At 39.5% G+C, this 27,869-nt stretch overlaps 1 protein-coding gene across 1 annotated transcript in view; it reads left to right on the forward strand.

Moving 5' to 3' along the window:
- The first annotated feature begins 787 nt into the window (after positions 1-787).
- The window catches only part of LOC148874752 (NADH dehydrogenase ubiquinone complex I, assembly factor-like protein (DUF185)), an 84,574-nt gene continuing 57,492 nt past the window's right edge, over positions 788-27,869 (forward strand). The window contains exons 1-6 of the mRNA XM_088965379.1: positions 788-2,163; positions 2,247-2,323; positions 2,410-2,521; positions 9,464-9,546; positions 26,725-26,790; positions 27,151-27,251. Of these exons, the coding sequence (XP_088821505.1) occupies positions 2,097-2,163; positions 2,247-2,323; positions 2,410-2,521; positions 9,464-9,546; positions 26,725-26,790; positions 27,151-27,251 (506 nt within the window). The 5' untranslated portion in view covers positions 788-2,096. The remainder of the gene's footprint in view (positions 2,164-2,246; positions 2,324-2,409; positions 2,522-9,463; positions 9,547-26,724; positions 26,791-27,150; positions 27,252-27,869) is intronic.

Raw genomic sequence — 27,869 nt, forward strand, 5'->3', positions numbered from 1 at the left:
CTTTTACCAAATCGATATTAACTCCCTTATAATTAACATTTTGCAAATAATGATATCTAACAAATAAATTTTTAGGATTCCAACTCAATGTTTTAAGACTTGGATTGGATTAAAAATCGGAAATGCTTTATGAGTCCGGTTTTACTAGTTAATTGGGACCTGGAAAGCACTGTTTTAAAAATCAAACTAGATTGGACGGTGGAACTATTTGACCCAGGAGCTAGTTGTATATTCGTGTCTGTTTTTAGGTTTGAGCACTTTTTTGAGAAAAACAAACCATTGAATTGATCAGAGAACTGTTGGTTCGAACACTTGAAGGTTGAAGCACTAAACCTTCTACTCAGGTAGGGGTGCAACTTGGGCGGGCCCAACCCAAGCCCAAACTGGTCCAGTCCAAAACTTTACACAGGTTGGGCTTGGATTTTTGGTCCTCAGGTTGGGCTTGGTCCAAAAAGTCAAGATTTTTTATTTTTTAGGCCAGACTCAGGCCTAGCCCTTAGGTAGCCCGAGCTCGGCCCAACTATTCACACTTGTACATACATACATACATACATACATATATACATATATATATATATATATATATATATATATATATATATATATATTATAGTATATACATAAATATTTACATATATACATAAATATATGTAGACATATTTGCATTAATTTACATATATATGCATAATTTTTGAGTGGGTTCATTGACCAACTCGAGCCCGAACCCAGCCCAAGTGCATCATATTACAATGTGGGTCAGGTTCGGGTTGGGAAAATTGGGCTTAAACTCAGGCCCAGTCCAAGCTCAGGCCTTAAGCCCAAATTTTAGGACCGGGCCTGGGTTGACCATAAAATCAATCCAACCTACTTGACTTGCACCCCTAGACTCGGGCAATGGTTTGCAGTTTAATAAAAATTTATTTATTTATTTTTTAAGATTATTAACATAGAAGAAAAAAGAGACTAAGAGATAGGGAATGACTAAGTATGAGATCACTAAGATCATAGAGAGAGAGAGAGAGAGAGAGAGGTCACTGTTACCGTCGCCGTCACAGGTGAACATCGCCTTCTTCTTCTTCTTCTTTCCTTCCTTCATTTCTTTCTTCTTTTCTAAACCAACAACCACCTAGCTCTAGCTCTCTCTCTTCTCATAAAAGAGAGATAGAACCCTAATATACTAACATTCCATTCTATAGGTCAAACCACTCAAACCGTTTGATGTGGATGGTCAAAGCACTGACCTAAAAAACTAGTGATAAAAGCGGTTACATTTCTAGGTCGGTTTTTAAAACCTTGCCAAAAAGGCCACCAATTTCCAATTTTTTACTACCCATTGTCGGTTTGGATCGAGTCTTAAAACATTGATCCAACTTGGTTCCATCACTATAACAATTTAGAAATTTTTGCTAAATATTATTTTTAAGAAAAATTCGTATATTTTTAAGTGCTAGAATACAATAAAGTCCTTTTATATTTTATCCTTGACCTATTGGCTCTATAAGAGACAAGCCCGTGATGCTAGTAGTGCTTTTAAATGAGCATAGCTGGATTGGTTGCCAGCATCCCAATTCAAAGCTGGGCCGGCTGGCCCATTCTTTGTCTGACTTAGACAGGATTTTAAGCTTGTGGAAAGCCAGGTCCAATAGTATTTTATATAATAAAAATAATAAAATATATAATATATTTGTTAATTTGTTCTTCTTCTCTTTTCTCAAGCCAATATAAGATCTTTACGTATTTTTCGGTTTTGAAGTTATTTAATATAAATAAGTCAGTTTTATTGGTACGTAAAAATCGAAAATCTTTTTGCCCAATTTCAAGGTCGGGCTTATGGCTTGGACCCGGGCATGGGCTCGGGCTTAACAAGTTCTGTTGATATGGAGGCTAAGCCCGGCCCGAACCCGGCCCGTGAACAGGTCTACATAGAAGACAGAAGTCACAGAACAGAACCGGTCTGCGGGTCGTCCGGTCGGGCTCTGAAAGTCTGAATGACTCATGACTACACTTGGAGTTTAAACCTTAGAGGTTTCAGTTTTCCAGAGCTCGAGCTCTGTGAAATTGTGAATGAAAAACACTGAGGAGACAGCCAACGAATAATGATGGCCCGTCGAACATCTGATGCTGTAAAAATTTCTATCCTCTTCTCCTTTCGGGCAACCAAAGGTACCAACAACCAACCACCCTCTCTCTCTTTCTCTCTATGCCATTCTTCGTGGTTTACTAATCCCATTGCTGGTTTGCTCCAGTGTTTTCAGGTGAACCCTTAGCGTATCCATCTCCAGCTTTCTTCTCTACCAGCATAGTTGGCGAAACTCCCATTCTCGTTAGTCTCTTTTTGACTGTAAATAAATGTCCCTAGTGCTTCTGGGATTAAAGTGATTATTTTCCTCGGCATTTCAATTGTTGCAGGTTCGAGATTTTATTCGTTCTGCATTATATGATCCTAATCATGGGTATTTCTCTCAAAGATCTGGGGCAGTCGGGATGCTCGAGAAAAGCATCAAATTCAATCAGCTAGAAGGTACTCTACACATTTTCCATTTTCAAGGTTGTGGTATATCTGTCTCTTTCTACTTTGTATATTTGAATACTAAAACCATAAAAGTATTTCCTGTTACATGCTTGAATGTGACTGTTGAATATTAACTCGTCCTAAATATTTAGAAATGCCTAAACTAATAATTGGGGATCTTTTGGTCTGATGGTTAACCAAGTTACAAGATTGGGATTTTTAGATGCCTAGATGGTATTGGACTCCTCTAACATGCTGATTGGGATTGTACCTACTACCTAGAACTTGATTTTTCAGCATGATGGTTATTTGACAAAGATTTGGAACCTGGGAGAAGCATGATGTGTTTAATGACAAATAGCTTGACCTTGAGGAGGAGGTTACTTTTATTTAGTTAGACGGAAATAGCAAGTAAATGTTTGAATTATCTGGATTGAATTAAGACTAGATTTAGGTAGGATCTATTAGGTTCAAGTAAATATTTTATTTCTTATATATGTAGATGCTATATGGCTGAAAGACAATAAAGAAGCGTAATCTGAATTGAGCTCTAAGTTTGTGAGGCCCCCATCCTTGAAGTGGTTTTTCCATTTTGTTCTTCTTGTTTTTGCTATATAATTTATCTTTTATAAGAGAGGATCTTTACATAGCCTCCTCTGATATACTGGTTGAGATTTTAACCAGAACTCAGATTTTCAGCATTTATTCTTATTTATTATTTATTGAGGATTTCGATTACAAAAAAATGAGTGTTGTAGAAGTGTGAAAGTGGAAATGGATTAATGGAAACATAGGAATGACAGGATCAGAAATGAAATTATTTGAAGGAGCCTAGGAGTAGGGGTGCAATCGTATTGAGCTTGAATCGAATAGTTTGGGCTCGAATTCAATTAGGCTTGGAATCTCGCAATCCTGGCTAGATATATATACACATATATACATATATAAAATAAAAAAGATAACATATAGGAAAATAGAGTTTGAATTGACCTCGAAATTAGGTTCAAATATAGGAGTATTTTAGTTGAACCAAGCCAAGACATGCTGAAGTTTGTCTTGGTTTAATTGCATCCCTACCTAGGAATTGCCCCAACAGGTGGTAAAATGAGAAAAGTAGATTTATATGATATGGTCACATTCGGAGACCATGTACAGCACCTATAAGAAGAAGTGTAACGTTACAAGTTGAAGGGCTAGAATAGCTAGGGGCAGACCAAAAGGGTCACTGATTGAAGTTAGGGATGGCAATTTCTACCCTACCCAGTGGGTATTTGCCCTTACCCTACCCGACGGGATGGGTTTTTTTGCTTGAAGGACAGGTTTTGGGGCGGGTACGGGCAGGGTACGGTATTAGGCTAAACCTGACCTCCCCGACCTGCATATTGTTGGAAAGCATATAAATTTTATGTACCAAGTGTTGAATTTTACATGAAAGATAATTGATAGTTCATGTGTTTTATACATATCTTAATCAAATAATTGGAAATTTTGTTGTTTATTCGTGTTATTTTACTTATTTATTGCTTACAAGAAATAATAGGAAATTAGATACGGGGTCTAAATCCAACCCTCCCTATCCTTGAATATGGGGAGGGTAGGGTCAGGGAGGGTTTTGCATTTTCATGTGCAGGTAGGGTTTGGATTCTCAAAATCCAACTCACTATGGGTTTTGGGGCGGGTACGGGTTGGGAGGTTTAGGGAGGTGGGTAGGGTCTAGAATTTACAAAACTCTCCTCGAACACGTCTTGTATCCCTTATCGAAGTAGTAAGAAATGATTTAAAGGTTCATAATTTGACAATGGATATGGCACTAAATAGAACAAATTGCGGAATTTATTAAACAATGAGTTTATGCAACTTTTGGATGCCTCACCCAATAGAAATGGTGGAGCCCATGGAAAGACTATGCTACAAAACAAAATTAAATACGGGTTCCACCTTGTCTATAGGGCGAGGTATCCAATTGCTTATGTATTCTTTTGCGTGAGACATGTGATATAGAATGGAGATTTACTCCAAGTGTTTTGAATCTTTTTGAAAAGATACTTATTGTGACAAGGTGAGTGAAATTCATAGAGAAGTTGCTAAGCATAAAATTTGTATTGGTGAACTTGCCAAACTTCAAGTTTCAAGAACATGCAAGTATGAGAGGTGCTGGGAGAAGATCAAGTGGAGCTCCTGGAAAAAAGATTTGAGGAAGGGGAAATTAAGGAAGCAATTTTCTCAATGGATAAATCTAAAGCTCTAGGTCCCGATGGTTTTTACAATGGTTTTCTATCAAGATTGTTGGGAGATAATCAAAATTGATTTGGTCAAAGCATTCAATGAACTCCATAGCAGGGGTAAAATTAGCTCGGGGATGAACTCCACTTTCATAGATTTGGTCCCTAAGAAACCAGGTGCTACCCATCCAAGGGATTTTTGACCTATCAGCCTAGTAATCAGCATATACAAGATCATTGCTAAGGTTCTATCCCGTAGTGACTTGTTACAAGTTGTGAAAAAAATTGAAAATATTATGAGAGACTTCTTGTGGGAACTTGGGGAAGGGAAGAAAGATCACTTGCTTAGTTGGGAGAAGGTGATACAGTTGAAAGCAAAAGGGGGGTTGGGAATTGGAAAATTGAGATTAAAAAATAGACATTGTTGAGTAAATGGCTATGGAGATTTCCAAAAGAAGGTCAAAGACTTTCACATAAAGTGGTTGCAAGTGTGCATGGGCTGCCAAGCAACAGATTGGATGCTGGTTGTCTTCAAAGAGCGAACATGTCTACTCCTTGGAAATCCATCCATGACTCTCTTCCTATCTTCCTCAACCACATCAGGTATGACTTGGTCTCGGGTCAGAAGATTAGGTTTTGGGAAGATATTGGGCTCGGGGAGTCCCCTTTGAAGGAAACTTTTCCCTCCCTTTACACTCTTTCCAATCTCAAAGGTGGACCAATGTCAGAATTTATTTGTCCCTCTCTCCTCTCTTGAGTTAAACTTGGGCTTCACTAGAAACCTCAGAGAATCTGAAATTCCTAGTGTGCCTGCTTTACTTACATTGCTGTTGGGCTCTTCGCTTGTAAATCTGAAATTCATGTTGAGCTCTTCGCTTGTAAATCTTTGTTTAATTCACTTGTAGCTTCCCCTTCTTCCCATTCTCCTTCTTTCCCTGTTAAGGAAATCTGGTGTTCCCCCATTCCTCCTAGAGTTAGTGCTTTCTACTGGGAAGTGTATCATGGCTGCATTAACACATGTGGTGAGCTCCAAAGGAAAAGACCAAACTGGTGTTTGTCCCCAATTGGTTCTGCTTATGTAAATTAAATGGTGAGACTGCACTTCATTTCTTAATCCCTTGCCCCTTTGTCGGCTTGGAAGGATTGTTTAGCCCTTCTAATTGCAGTTGTACAAATAAAAGAGGCGGGCTAATGTGGAGATGTACCAGGGCAGCAGTGGTTTGGACAGTTTGGGAGGAAAGAAATTCAAGAATATTTGGGGATAAGGAGAGAAACAAGGAAGCCTTGATTGAGATCATAACCCTAAGGGTGGCTCGTTGGGTTAAAGCATTGGATTTGTTTTTAGACTTTTAGGTCAATGATTTTTTCAAATCTTGGGGTTAAGAAGAAGAGAGGGTACCCCAAGTGTAATTTGTAAACTTGATATTGAGAAAGCATATGATCATGTTAACTGGAATTGCTTGGATCTGGTGCTGGAGAAAATGAATTTTGGGCAGAAATGGAGAAACTGGACTAGAGTATGTGTTAAGACCCCAAAATTTTCTATCCTAATTAATGGCCAATCTATGGGGTTCTTCGGTAGTTCTAGAGGTTCGAGGCAGGGAGACCCACTTTCCTGTTGCTGTTTATTTGTATCATGGAAATCCCAACTCTTTTCAGTAAGAAGGCTGCAGATAATGGGTATTGGGATGGATTTGCAATCTCTCCAGGAAAGAAAAAAGTTAATATCCTCCAGTTTGCAGACGATACCTTATGTTTTGTTGATGCATCCCCGATTTAGTTGGAATTAGTGCTTGGGATTATGAGTTGGTTTGAAGTGGTGTCTGGGCTCAAAGTTAACTTGAGTAAGAGTCAGATCATCCCAGTGGGTCTTGTTCCAAACTTAGAAGAATGTGCAGAAGTGATGGCTTTCCAAACTGCTTCTCTCTCGGTTAAGTATTTTGGGCTGCCTCTTGGGGCTAAATTTTCTTCTTCTGCGACTTGGGTTTCAATTCTAGAGAGAATGGAGAGAAAATTGGCTTTTTAGAAGGCAAAATATCTTTCATTTGGGGGCCGAGTGACACTGATTAAGAGTACTCTTTCAAATCTTCTTACTTACTTCCTTTCTCTATTCCCCATCCCAATCAAAATAGCAAATAGGCTGGAGCAAATCTAGAGGACATTTTTATGGAGGGGATGGGAAGAGGAAAAGAAGATCCATATTGTAAAATGGGAGCAAGTGTGTCTCCCAAAGAAAGTTGGTGGGCTGGGAATAAGGAATTTGAAGAAATTTAATTCTGCCCTTCTAATTAAATGGTTATGGAGGTTTGCCACTGAAAGAAATGCATGGTGGAGAAACCTTATTGCGGAAAAATATGGGGTGAAGTGGGGTGATTGGAGATCCAAGTGTCCTCGTTCAAGAGGGGCGAGTTCTCTATGGGCAGGTATTTTGAAGTACCTTCCTATCTTCTTGGAAGGGATCAGATTTAAGGTGGGAAATGGGGAAAGAATTTAATTTTGGAAGGATCTCTGGTGTTCAGAAGTGTATTTGAAAGAAGTTTTCCCTCTTCTGTTCCAAGTCTCTGTAAATCAGGATTCTTCTATGGCTGAGAATTTTAATGCATCAGGTGATTCCATTATTTGGAATCCGCTTTGCAGGAGGAGCTGTTTGATTGGGAAGTGGAAGAGTATGCGGCACTGTTGGGTTTGCTTCAAAATCAGATGATTGATTTAAGTTTGGAGGACGAATGGAGCTGGAAATGGAATGCAGATGGTTGTTTCTCTGTTAAATCTATGTTTCTCAAGCTGTTTAGTTCAGGTCAGGAGAATTTCCCCGCCAGGCAGATTTGGAATTCAACTAGCCCCTCTAAGGTTAATTTTCTGGTTTGGACAATGGTTTTTGATAAATGTCTGACTAGAGTTAATCTGGAGAGACGCGATATTCAGACTCTGGATATCTCGTGTGGTTTGTGTGGTACTCTTGCAGAAACTACTGAGCACTTGTGTATCCATTGCCCAATTTCTTCCTATGTCTGGGGACACTTTCTTAAAGCCTTGGAAATTAGTTAGATAATGCCAAATTCAGTGAAGGAGCTGCTGAACTGTTGGAATATTGAGGGCCTCAGCAAGAAAGGAAAACTGGTTTGGAACACCATTCCGGCAGCTGTGCTTTGGTTTATTTGGACTGAGAGAAATAACAGAATTTTCTGTTGTAAAGCTAAAAGCCCAGATGAAATAGTGCAGAGAGCTGTGGGCAAGTTATTTTCTTGGGTGTTGGTGACGGAGGAATTTAAACATCAGAATTTGTGTCTTTTATTTTGTTCTCAGCCTTGGATGAGATTGTAGTCTGATGTGGTCCCAGGCAGCCTTTAATGGCATGGGCTTTTATTATAATGTTTCTTTGATGAATAAATTACCTTACATTGATAAAAAAATAAATAAATTACCTTACCTTTTACAAAAAAAAAAAAAATCTTGGGGTTAAGAGATTTTACCCCTCCCTCCTGTTGTATCTTCCTTTTTAATCTCTTTATTAATAAAAGTTTCTGTTATTTATAAAAAAAGTTGCTTCCTTTCCTAGAAGACAGATAGCAACAGTGGACTGGTGGTTGGCTGAAGCTGAATTTCGATCGGAGTTGTGTGGGCAATCCTGGCCCCTCCAGAATTGGAGGTGTAATCAGAGATGAGGAAGGAAATATACGTGTTTTCTTCTCAGGTCCAATTGAGCAAGGTACTTTTTGAAGTTGAGAAAGCCAAAGAATTAGGTATCGAAAGATTAATTATTGAAGGCGACTCAAAAATAGTTGTAGAATGGCTAAAGAAGGGAGAAGGAGTATCTTGGAATCTAAGGAATGTTCTTAGGCATTTCAGGAATCTAAGGGAGAAGATCTGCCAATTGTCTGGCAGATGGTCTAGAAAAGCAAGGGGTTCAGAGATAGAGTATGTTTTGGACTCTGCTGTAATATGTTTGGGGGGTTTAGACACTTGGTGTCTTCTGTATTTCCACAATGTCTTGTTTCTCTACTTTCTTTTAAAATTAATAAATTCCTTTTGAGTTACTGATAAAAAAAAAGAACATGCAAGTATTATTTGTTTAAACATTTACTTATATCTGTTTCTTCATTAATGAATTTCTATTTTTTCTTTATTTTCCGGTAACGAGTAAAACTTTTGTTAATTTGTAAAAAGAATGATTTAAGTACAAAAATGCCAAGCATCCCTATGCATGGGCAAGTCAGCATCTGCCTATCCTACTTATAGTAGTTATCTTAGAACTGAGCCCAAAAGAATTGATCCCTATGTATATCCCTTCTTTGGCCAGTGCATTGGCCAAACTGTTTTCTGGTCTTCTGACCCACTGAAAAGTATGATCAAGTATTTAACTTCTCTTAAATCTGTCTGAACTGCCATATTGCTTGATTCTGTTTCCAACCATGTTCTCTGATCAATGAATTTTAAGTTGTTTTTGATAAAAAATTTAGGTTTGCAGTGCTTCATAGTGTCAATGATAGATAAGAATATGTGCTTTCTGTTAGTTGTACTTCTTTATTTTATTTTATTTTTTTGCATTCTGAAATTGAAATGAACAATGTTACTTATTTGATGTTTTCTTATGCTCCTATCTGCAGTAGGTTTGTTTTAAAGAAATGTTATCATAAAACTGTAACTGGATTATATAAAGCAAATATGTGATTGTTTCCGCAATATATCTCCATTTTTTTATGTATCCTACCTTTTTTCTGTGTTTCAGGGAGGAAGGCTTACATGCGGCACTTGGATAAAATTTACAAGCAACATGACATAGCATGGTTTACTCCAGTGGAGCTTTTTAAGGTAGTTTCTGTTTACTTTGAATGAAATTCCTGTTAAATGCATTATGGTGGAAATTTTTTATTCAGATGTCACCCAAAGTGTGAAACCATATGCTTTGAAGTTAAAGAGCCCAAGGTCTTTTTGTCCAAACCCAGATACAATTGCAAAAGCCCCAACAAATATCACGAATACCCCTCCTACCAAATATGAGAATAGAAAAACAGGAAACTGCAGATCCACCACCCTTCCAACCCCTGCCAAAAAAACACAGAAGAAAACATCCCAATGAGATATGCAATTCAAGCTTTATCCATTTTCTCCATGTATCCACTGTCCAAAACATAGCTTGGAACTTCTCATCTGAGAGACTCTCTGTCTTCTTCCACTTCTTCTTTAGTCACGTCCCAAATACTCCCAACTTTAACCTGGCAAAAGCTTTTGAGACTTGCATCATTTGATTAGTTTTCTGTCTTCTAAATCTTCTGACTGCATTAGGAGTTTTCTCCATCTTCGTATAAACCTTCCTTCTATCAATGATTCTTTCTAATTCAAATATTGCATTCTTTTCAAAAAATTGAGCTGTTTTCAAACCTTCTCTCCTGACCTTTCCCTCCCCTACATCTCCGTCAACCTTCACAATCCCATTCTCCTCAGCCCTCCCAGAATCAGAACCACCCACCTCAATGTCTGAGTTTAATGTCCCTTTATCCTTCTTTTCGATTGAGCTCTAGACTCTTCTTCCACCTCCCTAAAAGCTTCCTTTGCAAAATCCTCCACCCAAGAAGAATAATCCCAATATTTTACTAGTCTTCACCTCTTTGTTCAGCACCATTTTCATATCCACAACTCTCTCAACTTTGTGAGTCTCATCTATGACTACTTCTTGCTCCTCTGCAGCTGATGTTTCTCCACCCTCATCACCTAATTCTCCAACATCTTGCAAAGGTCTAGTTCTGCATTTTTGTTTCCTTTTGTAGACTCTTGGCCATGGCTTTCCTTCCTTTTCCTCCTCAACATTCTTCTTTACTGTTTCACTATAGACCTTGCGATCAACATCTTCCAACTCGATCCCTGTTCAGAATTCTTCCCTCTCTCACCTCTTCCATGACTCTTCTCCCCCAACCTGTTCTCCCTTCCAATCCCTTCTTTTTCAATTTCTGCCACTTTCATCGATTTGGTGTCAGCTTCTCTAGCTTTGTCATCATCTTTTGTAGACTCTTTTTCCTACTGAAGACACTCCACAGTCTTGTTTTCCAACCTCCCCACTCTGACTTCCCCCTCTAGATCTTCCCTAACTTCTGATTCGATATCTCCTGCAGAAGGCATAGATCGTATAGCTAAAGATTTGGACCAGGCATTGGAGCTCATGTCATCGTGATGGGGATCCTTAGCATCTCGTTTTAAATTTCTAAGAGAAGACTTGCCAGGATTATCCAGCGAGTTGCTAAAAGTCTTAAGAATTCCACCTGGTTCAGAGCACTCACCACTGATACCCGACCCACTAACTTTTCCTGAATTATCACCTAGCCTAAATTGGGTTACACAAGGTATCTGCAATTAAAAAATCCGCCAGTTCCATCATTATCACCTAAGCTACTAAGATGTATCCTAATGACCCGAAGCACACCCTAGTTCATTAGATTGAATTAATTTTTTAAAACATGGAGGAATAATGCGAGGTGTTCCACTACTTGGAGGCATGAGGCATAGTTCTGAACATAAGAAGCATAAGCCTCCCGAACACAAGGTGTAAGCCTTCTAAAGAGGAGGATGCCTCCTAATCCTTTTGCATGTGCCTCAGGGTGTTTTGGGGGCACCTTGCCTGGAGACTTGTCTCTCGGCATGCACCTCCCACACCTTTTAAAACATTGGATTGAATTTAACCATGGTTCCCATGATTGGGCAGAATGGCTGATAATCAGGTTGATGAACTATCAAAAATATTCAGGTAATGGTGACAGGGTTGGATTCTTCTTGTCAATGAGTCTTTTTGTCATTGTCTAGTTGAAAAAGGATGTTATTAATGGCTTATATAATGTTCTGAAAATTGTTATTATACTGTATATCCTAAACTAAAGGGTTTTGAATCAAATTGAGGGTAGGCCTTGGTGCAATGGTTGGGTTGCTCCATTGCAACCTGGGTGACCAGGGTTCAAATCTTGGAAACAGCCTTTCTGGTTGATTTCATAGCCAAATGAGGAGTTGATAGAGAGCATCTATTCTGGGGTGTAGTGGGAAACTTGTAAAAACTGTATATATAAGAAGTGGGGAGTCTAGATGTCAACTTCTCGGGTTGCATTATACCTATACTTGTACAGATTTCTTATTTTTTAATAAATTTGACATACTGTTAAAAATGACATTAAATTTCTTCTCAAAAATTGCAAATCATCATATCTAAATGACAATAGTATTTTAAATCTATTAATTACAATATTTGCAAAATTAATTATAATACAAAAAGTATTTAATACATGTAGAGAGAGTAGTTATAGAAAAAAAGAAGAAACCTATTTTTCTGTTCTCTTCTTTCTTATCCTCTTTCAAAGCCCTTGAATATTTTATATTTCAATAGTAAAACCTTAAAACAACCATAAGTGATATATATGATATGCAATAGATATATGATGTCTCCACATGATTACTAATAAGATGCAGCTATAGCATTAATATCATAATAAGGTGTCTGTCTTGTGATTTTTTGCTGTCTACAAGGGTGACTTACTGACTTTTTTCATATAAGTCAAGGCACCTAGTCACCTAGGTAATGCCTTGAACAATTTTGTCTCTTCTTAATATTCTTGAAGGGGTTTTTTAAGATCCCACTAAACCTGATAGCAGGGTATGGACTTTGTCAGCCTCTGGGATTTTTTTTCTTTTGCATCCTACTTTAAAGCTCTAGTCCAACCACCAGATCAGTTAGGGCAGCCCTTTTCGGTAAAGGAAGTTTGGTGCAAACCTAATCCTCCGAGGGTTGGGAGTTTTTGCTGGGAAGCAATCCTGGAAAGAGTCAACACTTATGATCTACTTCAGAGAAAGAGGCCTAATAGCTACTTATCTCCTCATTGGTGTGTTCTCTGCAGGGCTGAGGGTGAGACTGATTACCATTTACTGATTTCCTGCTCTTTTGCTAATCACATTTGGGAGTGGTGTTTATCTCTGTTTGGGTGCAGGTAGTCACCCCCACTAGATGTACAAAGTCTATTTTCACCCTCCATGTTAAGCTGGTCAAAAAAAAAAAAAAGAGGAAAAGTCATGTGGAGATGTATCAGGGCTGCTGCATGCTGGACTATTTGGGAAGAAAGGAATGGGAGAGTTTTTTCAGATAGAGAAAGAAGTCTTCTAGATGTCCTGGAGGTAGAGTTGTACGTTGGCTGAAGTCCTTGGATCTATTTAAAGATTGCTCAGCAGCTGATTTGTTCAGAAATTGGAAGGAAATTGCAAGCTCAGCCCCAGCTAAGGATACTTCCCTACCTAATTGAGGTTGTTAGAATACACAAATCAGGGGTATTTTGGTCATTTGGGTTTATCTATCTGAGAGTGAAAGGTCTATTTTGTTTATGTGTCCCATCACTTATGAGGGACAATATGGTCTTTCTTGTAACTATGTTATTGGAGATAAATACAAGTGGATCGGCTAGAGGTGGACTGATTTTTCCTAATCTGGCCGAACCCTTCTTCTTCTCTTATTCTTCTTTCTCTTCTTCTTCTTCTTCTCCTCTTCTTCTCTACTTTAACCTAGAATCGAATAGGGATTTCACATGGTATCAGAGCAATAAAACCTAGTTCTATTTTCCCTTTTTTTTTTTCTTTCCTCACTGTTTGTCTTCTTCCTGGGTTCGCTGCCAACTATTTCAGCTTTCTTCGATTTTCTTCTAGCCTGAGTGGAAGCTCAACAAGAGGCCAAAAAGAAGTGGTTGTTTTGTGGTTTTGGAGGTGAGTATGCCTCCAGTTACTGTGGTGGTCGTTGAGGTTGTGCACTAGATGCCCTCTATTCTGTGATACGAAGAGGGCTGTTTGGTTCAAAATATTTTTTTGTGGAGGTTTGAAGTGATTAGTATGCATATCAGCCTTGTTCTTCACTGTTTTTACCTCATATGTGTGCTGAAAGTAGAGTTTCTCAACTGCTGAAGTTCACGACAGCAGTGGTGTGGTGGTGGTTGTACTGTGTTGAATGGTGTGTGGGGTGATTCTGAATAGTTGAAAGTGAAACCTTGTGTCATGTGGTGGTGTTTATACTGATTTCTGTGTTTGGTTTAATGGCTGAGTGACTTCAGCCCTTGTATTTGGTGTGTGAATGGTTCTACAGTGTGCAATACAGGTGTTTGATTTAATGACTGAGTGATTTCAGTTTTTGTATTTGATGTGCAATGTGTATTTGAAGAAGTTGGTGGTGCTGAGAGTGAGATAAGTTTTGTGAAGTGTGTGAAGTTTTGCTGAATATTTGAAGATGAAGTAGTTAAGATGGCATCGATTGGAGATGGGAATGACAATAAAACAGGTGTTATGATTTCTCTAGATTACCTAAATGTTCAAATGACATCTATTAAGTTGAATGGTGAGAATTATGTGTCGTGGGAAAAATCTGTGGATGTGTTTCTAAAGGCCAAGAAAAAAGTAAAACATGTGAGAAAGGAGAAACCCTCCTCTGATTCTCCGGGGTTTAGTGACTGGGAACAGGAAGATGCACAAATAATGACATGGCTGTGGAATAGCATAGAACAAAAAATTAGCGTGAACTTTATGTTCCTAGATACGGCTAAAGAAATCTGGGATGATGCTAAGAAACTGTACTCCGGACAAGACAATACAACTAGGGTGTATCAGTTGTACCAAGAGTACTTTAATATGAAGCAAGGCAGTCAAAGCTTGGAGTAATACTATGCAAGTCTGAGGAATATCCGAAATGAGCTCAATGTGTATCATCCTTTGACACAGGATGTTCAAATTCAGCAACAACAGTGTGAACAACTTGATGTGACAAGGTTTTTGGTGGGTTTGAAGGCTGAATATGAGACTGTCCGTGCACAAATACTGGGGGGGTCTGCTCTTCCCTCACTTGAAGAAGTTTTTGCCCGTCTCAGGAGGACATCTTTTGAGTCTATAGAGCATTCTTCTCTCTCAGACAGATATGGTTTTGTGGTGACTAGAGGGGGAGGCCGTGGAAATAGAGGTGGTGGTGGTGGTCGTGGACTTCCAGGTAACCGTGGTGGTCCCATGTTTAACCGTGCTGGTGGCAGGAGTGGAGGTCGGGACTCAAGGGGAGGTTGTGGTAAAGGAAGAAGTAATGCCCCTAGGAAGTGTACACACTGTGGATTAGAGGGACACACTATTAATTTCTGCTATGATTTACATGGTCCACCCAACACTTGGGCTAACCATGCTGTGACTAAGGGTAGTGGTACAATTACTGAAAGTCAGCAAACTGACTCGATTCCCTCCACATCTACTGGTGCTTCTGGGAAGGAGATGGTCAGTGTACCCTGTGCAGTATATGAGCATTTCCTTCAGACATTTCAGCAGAACACAACTACCCTTGCCCATTCAGGTATGGCTTGTTTGGCTTCCAAGCCTTCACCCTGGATTATTGACTCCGGAGCCTCGGACCATATGTCTGGGACTCCTAATGTATTTTATTCTCTTTCTCGATCCTCCACATCTCAAACAGTTACTCTTGCTAATGGTTCTACATCTCCCATCTGTGGTGTTGGTGATGTTGATCTCTCCTCCTTGTCTTTATCATCTGTTTTATATGTTCCCAAGTTCCCCTTTAACCTTGTAGAGGAGATGGGCCGAATGGCCCATAGACTGTCACTTCATATTATGTTATGTTTCTCTCTGTTATGGGTCTTATTCTGGGCCCATACTCTATAGTGTTCTGTTTTTGTATTTTTCTGCCCACTCAAGGGCCTCTCTGTAATTTATCAAAGATTAACTTAAATAAAAGAGTATTAGAGTGTTAGAGGGAGGTTAAGTTCGAATTCCTCATCCTCTAACTCTCCTTGCCGCAGTTCTCTCTCTCTCTCTTCTTCTCTAATCTTCTCTAATCTTCTCTTGTTAGTTTTTCTGGTTTTCTAGTACAGTCCCATACTTCTAGGACTGCTTTCAACTTGGTATCAGAGCAGGTCGTTACTTGGCGTGTCCCTCGTGGTTCTAGTTCAGCCAACTGCATGAGGAGGTTCTAGGGCTGAATGTGTACAGTCGCCTGGTTCTTGGAGGTCATTGGAGGGTGCCCAAGTTTCTATACACTTGGAGAAGGGTTCGGTGACCAGGAAGAATTAGAGAGCAAGTTTTTTTAGCCTGATTTGAAATTAGAAAAAAGGGATTTCGAAGCTAGCTCAGAGAACAAAGAGTTCGGCCTGGTTTGAAGTTCAAACCAGAGATACTGTAAGTTGTTTTCTCAGTTCTTTGCTGAGTTATTTTTTGTTATTTGGGAGGACTGTTAAAGCATTCAAAGCACACCTCCATTCGGCCCATTGTTACTGGACTGATTTCTGGGTTATTCTAGAAGTGTTGTTCGGCTATTATTAGGCTTCCAAACTGCTGAAAAACTGATTTAAATTAAGTGGTACAAGCCTGTACTTTAGTTCAGCTGCTTCTTGGACCTAGACAAAGTGTTCTTGAAGTGATTTCTGCTTGTTAACAGTGAAGTGTTGACTGTTGCATACACAGTGTTTGTAAAAGGTCCTCTTAGGTACTGTGGACTGTTTTCTTTGTTCTCATTGGGAAATTATTGTTGGGAACCAAGAATACATATTGTTTGGAGGCCTGTTGATTGTTCCTTGAAGGCTGAACCAGGGTTTCTTCTCTTTGAAAGTGCTGCCACCGAACTTGGTCCTCACGGCTGTCAGTTCTGAACTGAGTTTGTGTGTTGCTGTGTTTGCTATTATTTCAACTCAATCTGAGTTCTTTGAAGTCATATCACTTTTAAAGGCTTGCCGAAACCCTAATTGAAACTGTTACATAATGGACTACTCAGAAATTGAGAACAAGAGCACTGCTGAATATGGACATGATTCGAGAACTACAACTGATTCCTTGTTGGCTGTAACTACAGTTAAATTGGATGGAACCAATTATTTGGCCTGGTCACAATCCATAAATATTCATATTTGCAATAGAGGAAAGTGGGGGTTTATCTCTGGGAGCAAGAAAGCTCCCCCAGAGGAGGATTCCTCCTATGAGAAATGAGTGCAGGAGAATTACACAGTGATTGGGTGGCTTGTGAACTCAATGCAGCCACAGATTAGCCAACATTACCTGTGGATGAACTCGGCTAAAGAAATCTAGGATAGTGTTGTAGAAACTTACTCCCAGAAGTTGAATGTTGCCACAGCCTACAAATTGAGAAGTGATGTGAAGAATCTAAGGCAGGGGGAGAAGTCACTTGTAGCATACTTGTCAACCCTGAAATCTCTATGGCAAGAGATTGATTTGATAGAGGCTGTGACATGGGATACCCCCAAGGATGCTGAAACCTATAGGAAATTGGTTGAAAGGAATAGGGTCTTTGAGTTCTTGACAGGGCTGAACTCTGAATACAACATTACAAAGCAAAACATCTTGTCCAAGGAAGATGTTTCATTGTCACAAGCATATACTTTGGTCAGCAGTGAAGAAGGTAGGAGGCAAGTGCAGGTTCAAGGAGTCGGTATCAATGATCATTTTGCAAATATGGGAATTAAACCCAAAGGGGTTACAGGAGCTCACAGTGGCACAAGAAGGAAGGAGGTGGTGTGTGAATATTGTAAGAAGCCGAAACACACAAAGGACAAGTGTTGGAAATTGCATCCCAATCTTGTACCTATCAGATTCCAGAAGAAGAATGATAGTAGAAAGACAGGAAGTGCACATGCAGTCACAAGCACAGATACAGAGGTTGAGTCTACCAGTGCACAGTTGGCAGCCATGAAAGCTGAATATGAAAAGTTTGGAAAGATGATCAACCAACTTGAAGGTGTATCTTCATCATCCATCCCTTCTGGAAGTCCAGCCACCATTGCATTTGCTCACTCAGGTATAAGGGCTTTCGCTAACCATGCATCCACCTCAGGTAATCACAAAACCCCTTGGATCATAGACTCAGGTGCTTCTGATCACATGACCAACCTTTCCACTTTGTTTGTTTCATATGATTTACTTCCTGGTCGTGACAAAATCACCTTAGCTGATGGTTCTCTTGCCCCTATTTCTGGCAAGGGAACTGCCAAGGCTACAGACTCCTTACTCTTATCTTCCACTCTTCATGTGCCTAAATTAAATACCAACTTATTATCTGTAAGTAGCCTGACCAAGTCATTGAATTGTTGTGTAACCTTTTTCCCTTCTCACTGTGTGTTTCAGGACCTAAAGTCTCAGAAGGTGATTGGGAGTGGCCATGAAGCGAATGGAATATACTTGCTCGACACCCTTGGCCAATGCTTTGATCATCCCAAGAATGTTGCTTTTGGTTCTACTTTTTCAGAGTCTGTTAGTCAAATAATGTTGAGTCATTGTCGGTTGGGTCATTTACCTTTTTCTGCTTTAAGCCATTTGTTTCCAAAACTGTTTAAGGGAGTCAGCGTGTCCGGTCTCAATTGTGAGTCCTGTCAGTTGTCAAAGCATTGTAGAAAAATTTACCCTGTGAGCAATAAAAGATCCTCTTTTCCTTTTCATATTGTGCACTCTGATGTGTGGGGGCCTTACCACTTATCCTCTATGGGGGGTTACAGATATTTTATCTTGTTTATTGATGACTTTTCTAGATTCACTTGGATATATTTAATGAAATCCCGGGATGAAGTCTCAAGACTTGTGGGGCAATTTCATGAGCTTGTTTTAACTCAATTTGATACCAGAATTAAGGTTTTCAGATCTGACAATGCAAAAGAGTATTTTGAGAAGAGTTTATCCTTGTATCTCTCTGACATGGGGGTTATTCATCAAAACTCCTGTGTTAGAACCCCTGGACAAAATGGAGTTGCTGAGAGAAAAAATAGACATATTGTTGAAGTTGCAAGGAGCCTTTTGTTTGCCTCACATGTTCCCACAAGATTTTGGGGTGATGCTGTACTTACTGCTACCTATCTCATAAACCGTATGCCATCCAGGGTTTTAGGGTTTAAATCCCCCTTCTGTCTTCTTCATCCAGACAAGGATCTCTTCCTAATTCCTCTTCGTGTGTTTGGCTGTACTTGGTATGTTCACATTCCAAGTGTGCAGAGACATAAGTTTGAACCGAAAGCCCACAAATGCATCTTCCTTGGTTACTCCCCCACACAAAAGGGTTATTGTTGTTTTGATCCAAAGACTGGCACCCGATATGTCTCTATGGATGTTACCTTTGATGAACTTTCTCCTTTTTATGGTTCTTCTCAGGAAGGACATTATCCACAGGGGAAGAGTCTGTCACAAGTTTTTGCCCTTCCTCTTCCTGTCCCAGTTGAGTCTCTTGACAAACCTGTATCCTCACCAAATGAATCGAAGGAGGATCAATCACTTCATACCTCTTGTCCTAGTGCCCCTATTTCTTTACCTCCTCGTCCTATCCATAATCCCAAAGTGTATCAAAGGCAGAGATCCAGGAATGAGCAAGTAGTTTCCCTTACAACAGATGAGGCTCATACATTCCCAATCACAGATGAGATAACAGGTACTGCTTCAGCTCCTTTGGAATCATCCTTCCCAGACCTTGATGTCCCCATTGCTGTTAGGAAAGGGAAGCGGAAGTGTACTGCACACTGCATTTCCAAACACCTTTCTTATGACTTGCTTTCTCCTTCATACTTTGCCTATCTCTCTTCTGTTGCTTCTAACCCCATTCCTAGGTCTGACTCAGAAGCTCTTGGGATTCCAGAATGGAGAGATGCCATGGAGATCGAAATGGATGCTCTACATGCAAATGGTACTTGGGAGGTGGTGGATTTGCTTGAAGGGAAGGATCCGGTTGGGTGCAAGTGGGTTTTTACCATTAAATATAGAGCTGATGGAATTATTGAGAGGTACAAGGCTAGAGTTGTTGCAAAAAGCTACACACAGACATATGGGATTGACTACCTGGAGACTTTTGCCCCTGTTGCCAAGATGACATCTGTGAGGGTTCTTTTATCTCTGGCAGTTCACTTTGATTGGCCTCTCTATCAGTTAGATGTAAAAAATGCATTTATAAATGGTGACTTACATGAGGAGGTCTACATGTGTCTTCCTCTAGGGATGTATGAGAAAGATATGCAAGGAAAGGTATGTAAATTGAAGAAATCACTTTATGGTCTCAAACAATCTCCTAGAGCCTGGTTTGAGAGATTTAGAGCTGCACTTGTTAAATTCGGCTATGTTTAGACACAGTCAGATCATACTCTGTTTGTGAAGAAAAGTAGATCTCTAGCAGTGTATCTCATTGTGTATGTTGATGACATTATAGTGACTGGTGATGATGCCTCGGGCATTCTGGCCCTTAAGTCTTTCCTCTGTACAGAATTTGAGATTAAGGATATGGGGGAGTTGAGATACTTCCTTGGCATAGAAGTTGCCAGATCCAAGGATGGGATTCTTATTTCCCAAAGGAAATATGTTCTTGATTTGTTGTCTGAAACTGGAAAACTGGGTGCAAGACCAACTGCAACTCCCATTGATATGAGTCACAAACTTTCAGCTTCGGATGGAACTTTGTTGGAAGACAAAGGGGTTTTTCAGAGACTTCTTGGAAAGCTTCTGTACCTATGCATGACTAGGCCAGATATTGCGTATGCTGTCAGTTGCATTAGCTAGTTCATGCATGCTCCTAGAGATACTCATATGGCAGCAGCAGAACTGATTTTGTGATATATGAAAAGCTCTCCAGGGAAAGGAATTCTATTTACCAAGCATGGTCATCTGAAACTTGAAGCCTATACTGATGCTGATTGGGCTGGAAATATTGATGATAGAAGATCTACTTCAGGGTATTGCAGTCTGGTGGCTGGTAATGTTGTCTCTTGGAGGAGTAAGAAACAATATGTTGTGGCCCGATCCTCCGCAGAAGCAGAGTATAGAGCCATGGCACATGGAGTCTCGGAATTGTTGTGGCTAAGGTCCTTAATGGAGGAACTTGGGATTGATCATGACAAACCCATGATGTTGTACTGTGATAATCAGGCTGCCATCAACATTGCTCACAAATCGGTACAACATGGTCGAACCAAACATATTGAAGTTGATCGACACTTCATTCGAGAAAGAGTCTCCTCCGGAGAAGTGTGTCTTTCATTCATTACTTCTGAAGGACAATTGGCAGACTTTCTCACCAAGGGCATTTCCAAGGCAAGGCTTCATCATGACACTGGCAAGTTGGGCATGATTAACATCTATGCTCAACTTGAGGGGGAGTGTAGAGGAGATGGGCCGAATGGCCCATAGATTGTCACTTCATGTTATGTTATGTTTCTCTCTGTTATGGGCCTTATTCTGGGCCCATACTCTATAGTGTTCTGTTTTTGTATTTTTTTGCCCACTCAATGGCCTCTCTGTAATTTATCAAGGATTAACTTAAATAAAAGAGTATTAGAGTGTTAGAGGGAGGTTAAGTTCGAACTCCTCATCCTCTAACTCTTCTTGCCACAGTTCTCTCTCTCTCTCTCTCTTCTTCTCTAATCTTCTCTTGTTAGTTTTTCTGGTTTTCTAGCACAGTCCCATACTTCTAGGACTGTTTTTCAACTAACCTTATGTCTGTTAGTAGATTAACCAAGTCACTTAATTGTTCCATAACCTTTTATCCCTCTTCTTGTGTGTTTCAAGATCTCAAGACGGGGATGAAGATTGGTGGAGGGCATGAGGTAGGTGGATTGTATTACCTTGATGGTGGTGGCCCTCCAGTAGCTTTTTAGATTTCTCTTACTCCTCTTCAATGGCACTGTAGACTTGGTCATCATTCTCTCAAGGCTCTGAAGTTGATGGTTCTTTCTTTGAGTTACCTTGATGGTGGTGGCCCTCCAGTAGCTTTTTAGATTTCTCTTACTCCTCTTCAATGGCACTGCAGATTTGGTCATCATTCTCTCAAGGCTCTGAAGTTGATGGTTCATTCTTTGAGTTATCTATCATCTTTGGATTGTGAGTCATGTCAGCTTGGGAAACATCATAGAGTCTCTTTTAGTCCAAGAGTTGATAGTCGTGTCTCGAGTCCTTTTTCTTTAGTTCATTCTGATGTCTGGGGTCCGATCAAAGTGATGTCATACAATGGCTATAAGTATTTTGTAATTTTTGTTGATGACTTTTCAAGGATGACATGGATTTATCTTATGAAAGATCGCAGTGAAGTGTTTTCTATTTTTCAAAAATTTTATGTTGAAATACGTACCCAATTTGGTGTTCGTATTAAAATTCTTCGCTCCGATAATGCCAAAGAGTACACCTCAATACCATTTCAGCAATACTTGGAGCACCATGAGATAATTCATCAAACTTCTTGTGCTTACACCCCACAACAGAACGATGTGGCTGAACGGAAAAATCGGCATCTCCTTGAAGCTGCTCGGTCTTTGATGCTTAATATGAATATCCCAAAGCATTTTTGGAGTGATGCTGTCTTCACATCTTGTTTTCTCATCAATCAGATGCCCATGTCCATCCTTGGAAGTCAATCCCCCTTCTCGGTGTTGTTTCCCACATTGTCTCTGTTTCCTCTCACCCCAAGAGTCTTTGGATTTGTTTGTTTTGTTCAAAACTTGGGGCCTGGTTTAGACAAGTTAGATGCACGAGCTACTAAGTGTATCTTCATTGGCTACTCAAGGACTCAGAAAGGGTATAAGTGCCATAACCCTAACTTCCATAAGTCATTTGTGTGTTCCGATGTTAGCTTCTTTGAATCAGTTCCTTTTTTCTCGGATACTGTGGTTTCTTCTCCTTCCTCCGTAGTTCTTCTTTCTGTCCTTGTTGCGGATCCCCTTCCCGTGGTTCCCATTCCAGTTGCAGATTCACCTCCCATGCCAGTTACTACTGAGAGGCCACCAATCAAACACGTGTATACTCACAGAAGAGCACCGGCCTCTCCTCCAATTCAGCCCTCATCGACAGTTCCTGTCATTGCTTCTTCTCCCTTAGACCTTGATCTTCCTATTGTCCTGCGGAAAGGTAAATGCACTTGTACTTCTCATCCTATTTCACACTATATTTCAGCTGCTCACCTTTCTGCTTCTCATCGCAACTTTATATCATTGCTATCATCTGTTTCCATTCCCAAGACTGTCCAGGAAGCCCTTACCTCCCCAGGGTGGCAACAAGCCATGGAAGAGGAACTCTCTGCTCTACAACACAATCACACGTGGGAACTGAACTTACTGCTCTTCTTCCCGGTAAGCATGCTATTGGGTGTAAGTGGGTCTACACAGTGAAGTATCTTCCAGATGGCAGTGTGGAGCGATTGAAGACCAGGTTAGTGGCCAAGGGCTATTCTCATCTGTATGGTGTGGAATATATGGAGACATTTTCTCCTGTGGCTAAAATTGGTTCAGTTCGGGTGTTGATTTCATTAGCTGTTATGTATGATTGGCTTCTTGTGCAACTGGACATTAAAAATGCTCTCCTACATGGTGATTTCATTGAGGAAGTGTATATGGAGCAACCGCCCGGGTTTGTTGCTCAGGGGGAGGATGGTAAGGTTTGTAGACTCAAAAAGGCAAATTATGGACTGAAACAATCTTCACGCGCATGGTTTGGGAGGTTCAGTGAAGTAATGAAAGAATTTGGGATGAAACAATGTCAGGTAGACCATTTTGTGTTCAGCCATGACTCAAAAGATGGGAAAATCTTGCTAGTGGTGTATGTGGATGATATTGTCATAACTGTGAGTGACAGGCTGAAGAAATTCCTACAGGACCACTTCAATACGAAAGATTTGGGTAAGCTGAAATACTTCCTGGGAATGGAAGTTGCAAGGTCAAGGCATGGAATTAACTTATGACAGAAAATATGTTCTTGACCTACTTGAAGAAACAGGACTGTTAGGTGCTAAACCGGTAGAGACTCCTATGGAACTTAATGTCAAGTTGAGTGTTGATGTAGGTGAAGAGTTTGATGATCCTGGAAGATACAGGATGTTGGTGGGAAAGTTGAATTATTTGACTATTACCCGACCAGATATATCATTTGCTGTGAGTATGGTGAGTCAGTTTATGCAACATCCTCAGATTCCTCAGTGGAAAGCAGATAGTTAGGTACCTGAAGGGTGCTCTAGGTCGTGGTTTGCTATACCGAAGTGGAGGGACTCTTGAAATAGTAGGGTATACAAATGTTGATTGGGTTGGTTCTATATCAGACAGGAGATCAACTATGGGGTATTGTACCTTCCTTGGTGGCAATCTTGTAACTTGGAAGAGCAAGAAACAAACAGTGGTGGCAAGGAGTACCGCAGAAGCTGAGTACAGAGCTATAGCTCATACCACATGTGAACTAGTATGGTTGAAGAACTTGTTACAAGAGATGGGGTTCTCGGTTGACAAACTCATGAGACTATACTGTGATGACCAACCTGCTGTTCACATCTCTTCCAACCCAGTCTTCCATGAGAGAACCAAACATATTGAGGTCGATTGTCACTTTGTGAGAGAGAAAGTGAAAAGTGGAGTGATAACCACATCTCATGTGAGCTCAGGAAATCAGTGGGCAGATCTCTTTACAAAGGGATTGTCTTGGGGCAGAGTAGATTATATTTGTGACAAGCTGGGACTATATGACATATACTCTCCAGCTTGAGGGGGAGTGTTAGAATACACAAATCAGGGGTATTTTGGTCATTTGGGTTTATCTATCTGAGAGTGAAAGGTCTATTTTGTTTAAGTTTAAGTTATGTATCCCATCACTTATGAGGGACAATATGGTCTTTCTTGTAACTATGTTATTGGAGATAAATACAAGTGGGTCGGCTAGAGGTGGACTGATTTCTCCTAATCTGGCCGAACCCTTCTTCTTCTCTTCTTCTTCTTCTTTCTCTTCTTCTTTCTCTTCTTCTCCTCTTCTTCTTCTCTACTTTAACCTAGAATCGAATAGGGATTTCACAGAGGTCCTTCAGGTATGGAGGATGTTCTAAGAAATGAGGAGAGTGTGGTAATTGCTCTTTTTTCGGGGCCAATATGAGTGATTCTCTCTGTTTCAGCTGTTCTTGAAGGAACTCAAAGGGCTAATGAACTGAATATCACCAAACTGGTTATAGAGGGAGATTCTAAATTGGTAGTTGACTGGCTGAAAGATGATACTGCTAGTTTTTGGAACTACAACAATGAGAAGAGGAAATATAAATGGTTGACTAAGGATATTGAAGTGAAGCTGAACTGGGTTAAAAGGAGTGCTAACTCCGTTGCCGATGGGTTAGCCAAACAAGGGGTAGCTAAGGATTCCTTGTTCTGTGCTCTCTTCTAATTTTATTCTCTTTGTTATTTTATCTTTGGGTGGGAGAGTTAAGAGAGGTTATCTCCCCTAAATCTGTATCTATTTCTCCTTTTTTAATGAAAGTTGTGAGTTATTGATCAAAAAAAAAAAAAAAAAAACTGAGAAAGAAATGATGTATATCAAAATATGATAAGATAAAATATATAAACTCTAAAATGAACCTCAAGTAAATTGATTAATCATAACATGGCTATTTGTTAAAAAATTTTCTGATTCATTTAACTAAACCTTTTTGTAGTATTATTATTATTATCATTATTTGTTATTTGTTTTACCTAAAACGATGAAACCTAACCTTTTCTCACTACTTAAAAATAGATATACGTTAAGGCTGTGTTTGGCTTGAAGGAAATGGTAGAGAAGCCTATACAAGGCTTTTATATGTTTCCCTTCCTTTCCTTACCTTTTCCTGTAAACCAAACACAGCCTAAGAGTGAAAAGCAGAAAAAAGTAAAGAAATAAAAAGAGATTTCGTATACCAATCTGGCCATGCAAAAGTTTTGTTTAACTCTATAAGTGTACAAGAAACCCATCATCGATGATTTTGTCTCACTTGGTTCTGAATGTGCTCTAGGTAATTCCCATGAATTCTTTTAGAACATAGGACTGGCATTGTAGTTTAGTCTCTATATTTTTCCCCATTGCCTTGTTAAAACTTACAAGAGAATCATTTCTCCGAAAGTATGGTGCTTTCTTTCTATAGGCTCTAGAAAAGCAAATTCCATAAGATTGTGGTGCCTTCTAGAGAAACCTGTTCTGGCTGATCTTAGAGTATTTCTGATCACCTTGGAGTTTTGTTGTTTCACCATAGATAGTTAATGAAGCTAAATGGTGTTTACTCTTTGGAATATAATTGCTTCTTTCTAGGGCTGATCATTCTTGGCCTGGCCCTGAAACCCAGCCCACAAATTTCTGGGCTTGGGCCCAGATTTTTGTGTACAGCCCGGCCCTGGCCCACAATATATATATATATATATGTTTATTATTTTATTTTAAATATAAAAGTTTTACATTTTATTTTAACATATAAATAAATATTTATGAATTGAAATGTATCAACACATGTCAACAATTGAGTAAATTCAAGTATGAGAATTGTCCTCCTAAGCAAAACCTTATATAGGTGAAGGCAAAGCCTTCATTCTCATTCCCTAACCAATGTGGGACTTGGAAAAACACTCATTGGTTGCACTAATTATTTAGTGTTGTTCCAAGTCCCACATTGCTCAATAATGAGAATGAAGGCCTTGCCTTCCTCTATAAAAGGATAGATAACCCAAGCCAATTCAAGTCTAACAATTAAGTCAGGCTCATGCCTTGTTTTTTGTGCCATAGGCCTAAAGCCTAGCCAGCCAAATTTAACTTTGGCTTGTGTATTTTTTTTGTATGTATTAAATTTACATATTACTTAATTTAGAATTTTAAATAAATTAAATTTTATTATTTGATTTCATAGGCTTAAAGTCTTTACTCATTAGGCTTGGAAAGCGCGTAAGCCTGGCCCAGGCCCGTGTAGGGCCTGGCTTGGGCTTGCAATCTAGGTCTGGTGTGCAAGCTGATCCGGGCCTGGGCCTAGCTTAAAGCCCTTATAATTGGTGATAACCCAGCCTGGCCTGGCCCATGATCACCCCTACTTCATAGAACAAGAAACTCTAAGATCATCGTCATCATCAACAGAAAATAACCAGTCCAAATACAGAGAGGGACTGTACAAATGAATGAATGATAGCAAGCCAGACAAATCAGAAGAAATACAGTAGAAACCATAGATCATGTTTCTCATTTCATACATCTTTTGTGCAGCCCTGGTATGCCCACGGGATTGCAGAAGCGATAATGCGTACTGCTAACCTCTCAATTCCTTTACAGGTAAGCACCTAACTTAATGAAGATTTTACTTTCTTAATTGTGTTGGTTATAACTGGATCTTCATATTTGTTTCAGTTTTGATTCCATATTTTGAACTTATCATTTTGACAAAGCGGCAAATTTGGCATTTGATAGCATAGATGTTCTGTACTTCTATAAGATAGGTCTAAGCATATTGTCTTATCTTTTTTTCCTGCCTGGTTCTTTAATTGTTCTGCATGTACTGATGTATTAAAAGTGCCATATATCTAGGTTATATTTTTACCTTCATTCATCAAAAGGTCACATTATCCCATCCTTCACTTCATTGGCTCATTGTATCTAGACAATGACTTTGATCTTTCTACCATGTTTACTCAGATATATGAAATTGGAGGTGGATCGGGAACCTGTGCGAAGGGCATTATGGATTACATAATGTTGAACGCACCTGCAAGAGTTTACAATAATATGACTTACACGTATGTGAATAACTTGTACCTTTGTTTACTTAGCAAATTAAACCTTTTTATGCTTTTATTAGGCTTGCCCATTTAATTCACTTGATGCCAATCCGAGGCTTGTCAAAGGAGCAAAGCCTTGAATATTAGAAATAGGACCAGACAGGTGCTTCATGACACTATCTACTTAAAACAGGCTCTGTATCTGTTCTCGGGTTGTACACTTTCAGAAAAGCACTGATAAATTTGATCTTCACGTATTGGAAATACCATGGTTTAAATACATGGAAGCAACAGCTTCTCAGGAATTCAAAGTTTCAAGTATTGTGGAGATTTTTTCTCACCGAAATTATATTACTAAATCTGTGGACAATTCTCTTAATTTAACTTAGAAAATGCATTTCTCATTCTCCATTGGTGGAGTTAACACCAGTAACATCTTTGCAAAATTGATTTTGAACCCATGTATTTATTTCTAAATTCTTTGCCCAGCTATAATATTTTTTTTTTATATTCTTTACTCATATATAGTGGCCATTGCTTGGTGCAATGGAAAAATCTTTGTCTGACAAGCATGACAAAGCATGTTTGAGTCTAAGAGTGGCTACTTTGTGCAAAAGAAATGCCTAAGGTTAGGTC

The sequence above is a fragment of the Nelumbo lutea genome, chromosome 1, assembly GCF_056320005.1.
Source record: "Nelumbo lutea isolate HS-2025 chromosome 1, American lotus-T2T, whole genome shotgun sequence".
In the NCBI taxonomy this organism is placed as follows: domain Eukaryota; kingdom Viridiplantae; phylum Streptophyta; class Magnoliopsida; order Proteales; family Nelumbonaceae; genus Nelumbo; species Nelumbo lutea.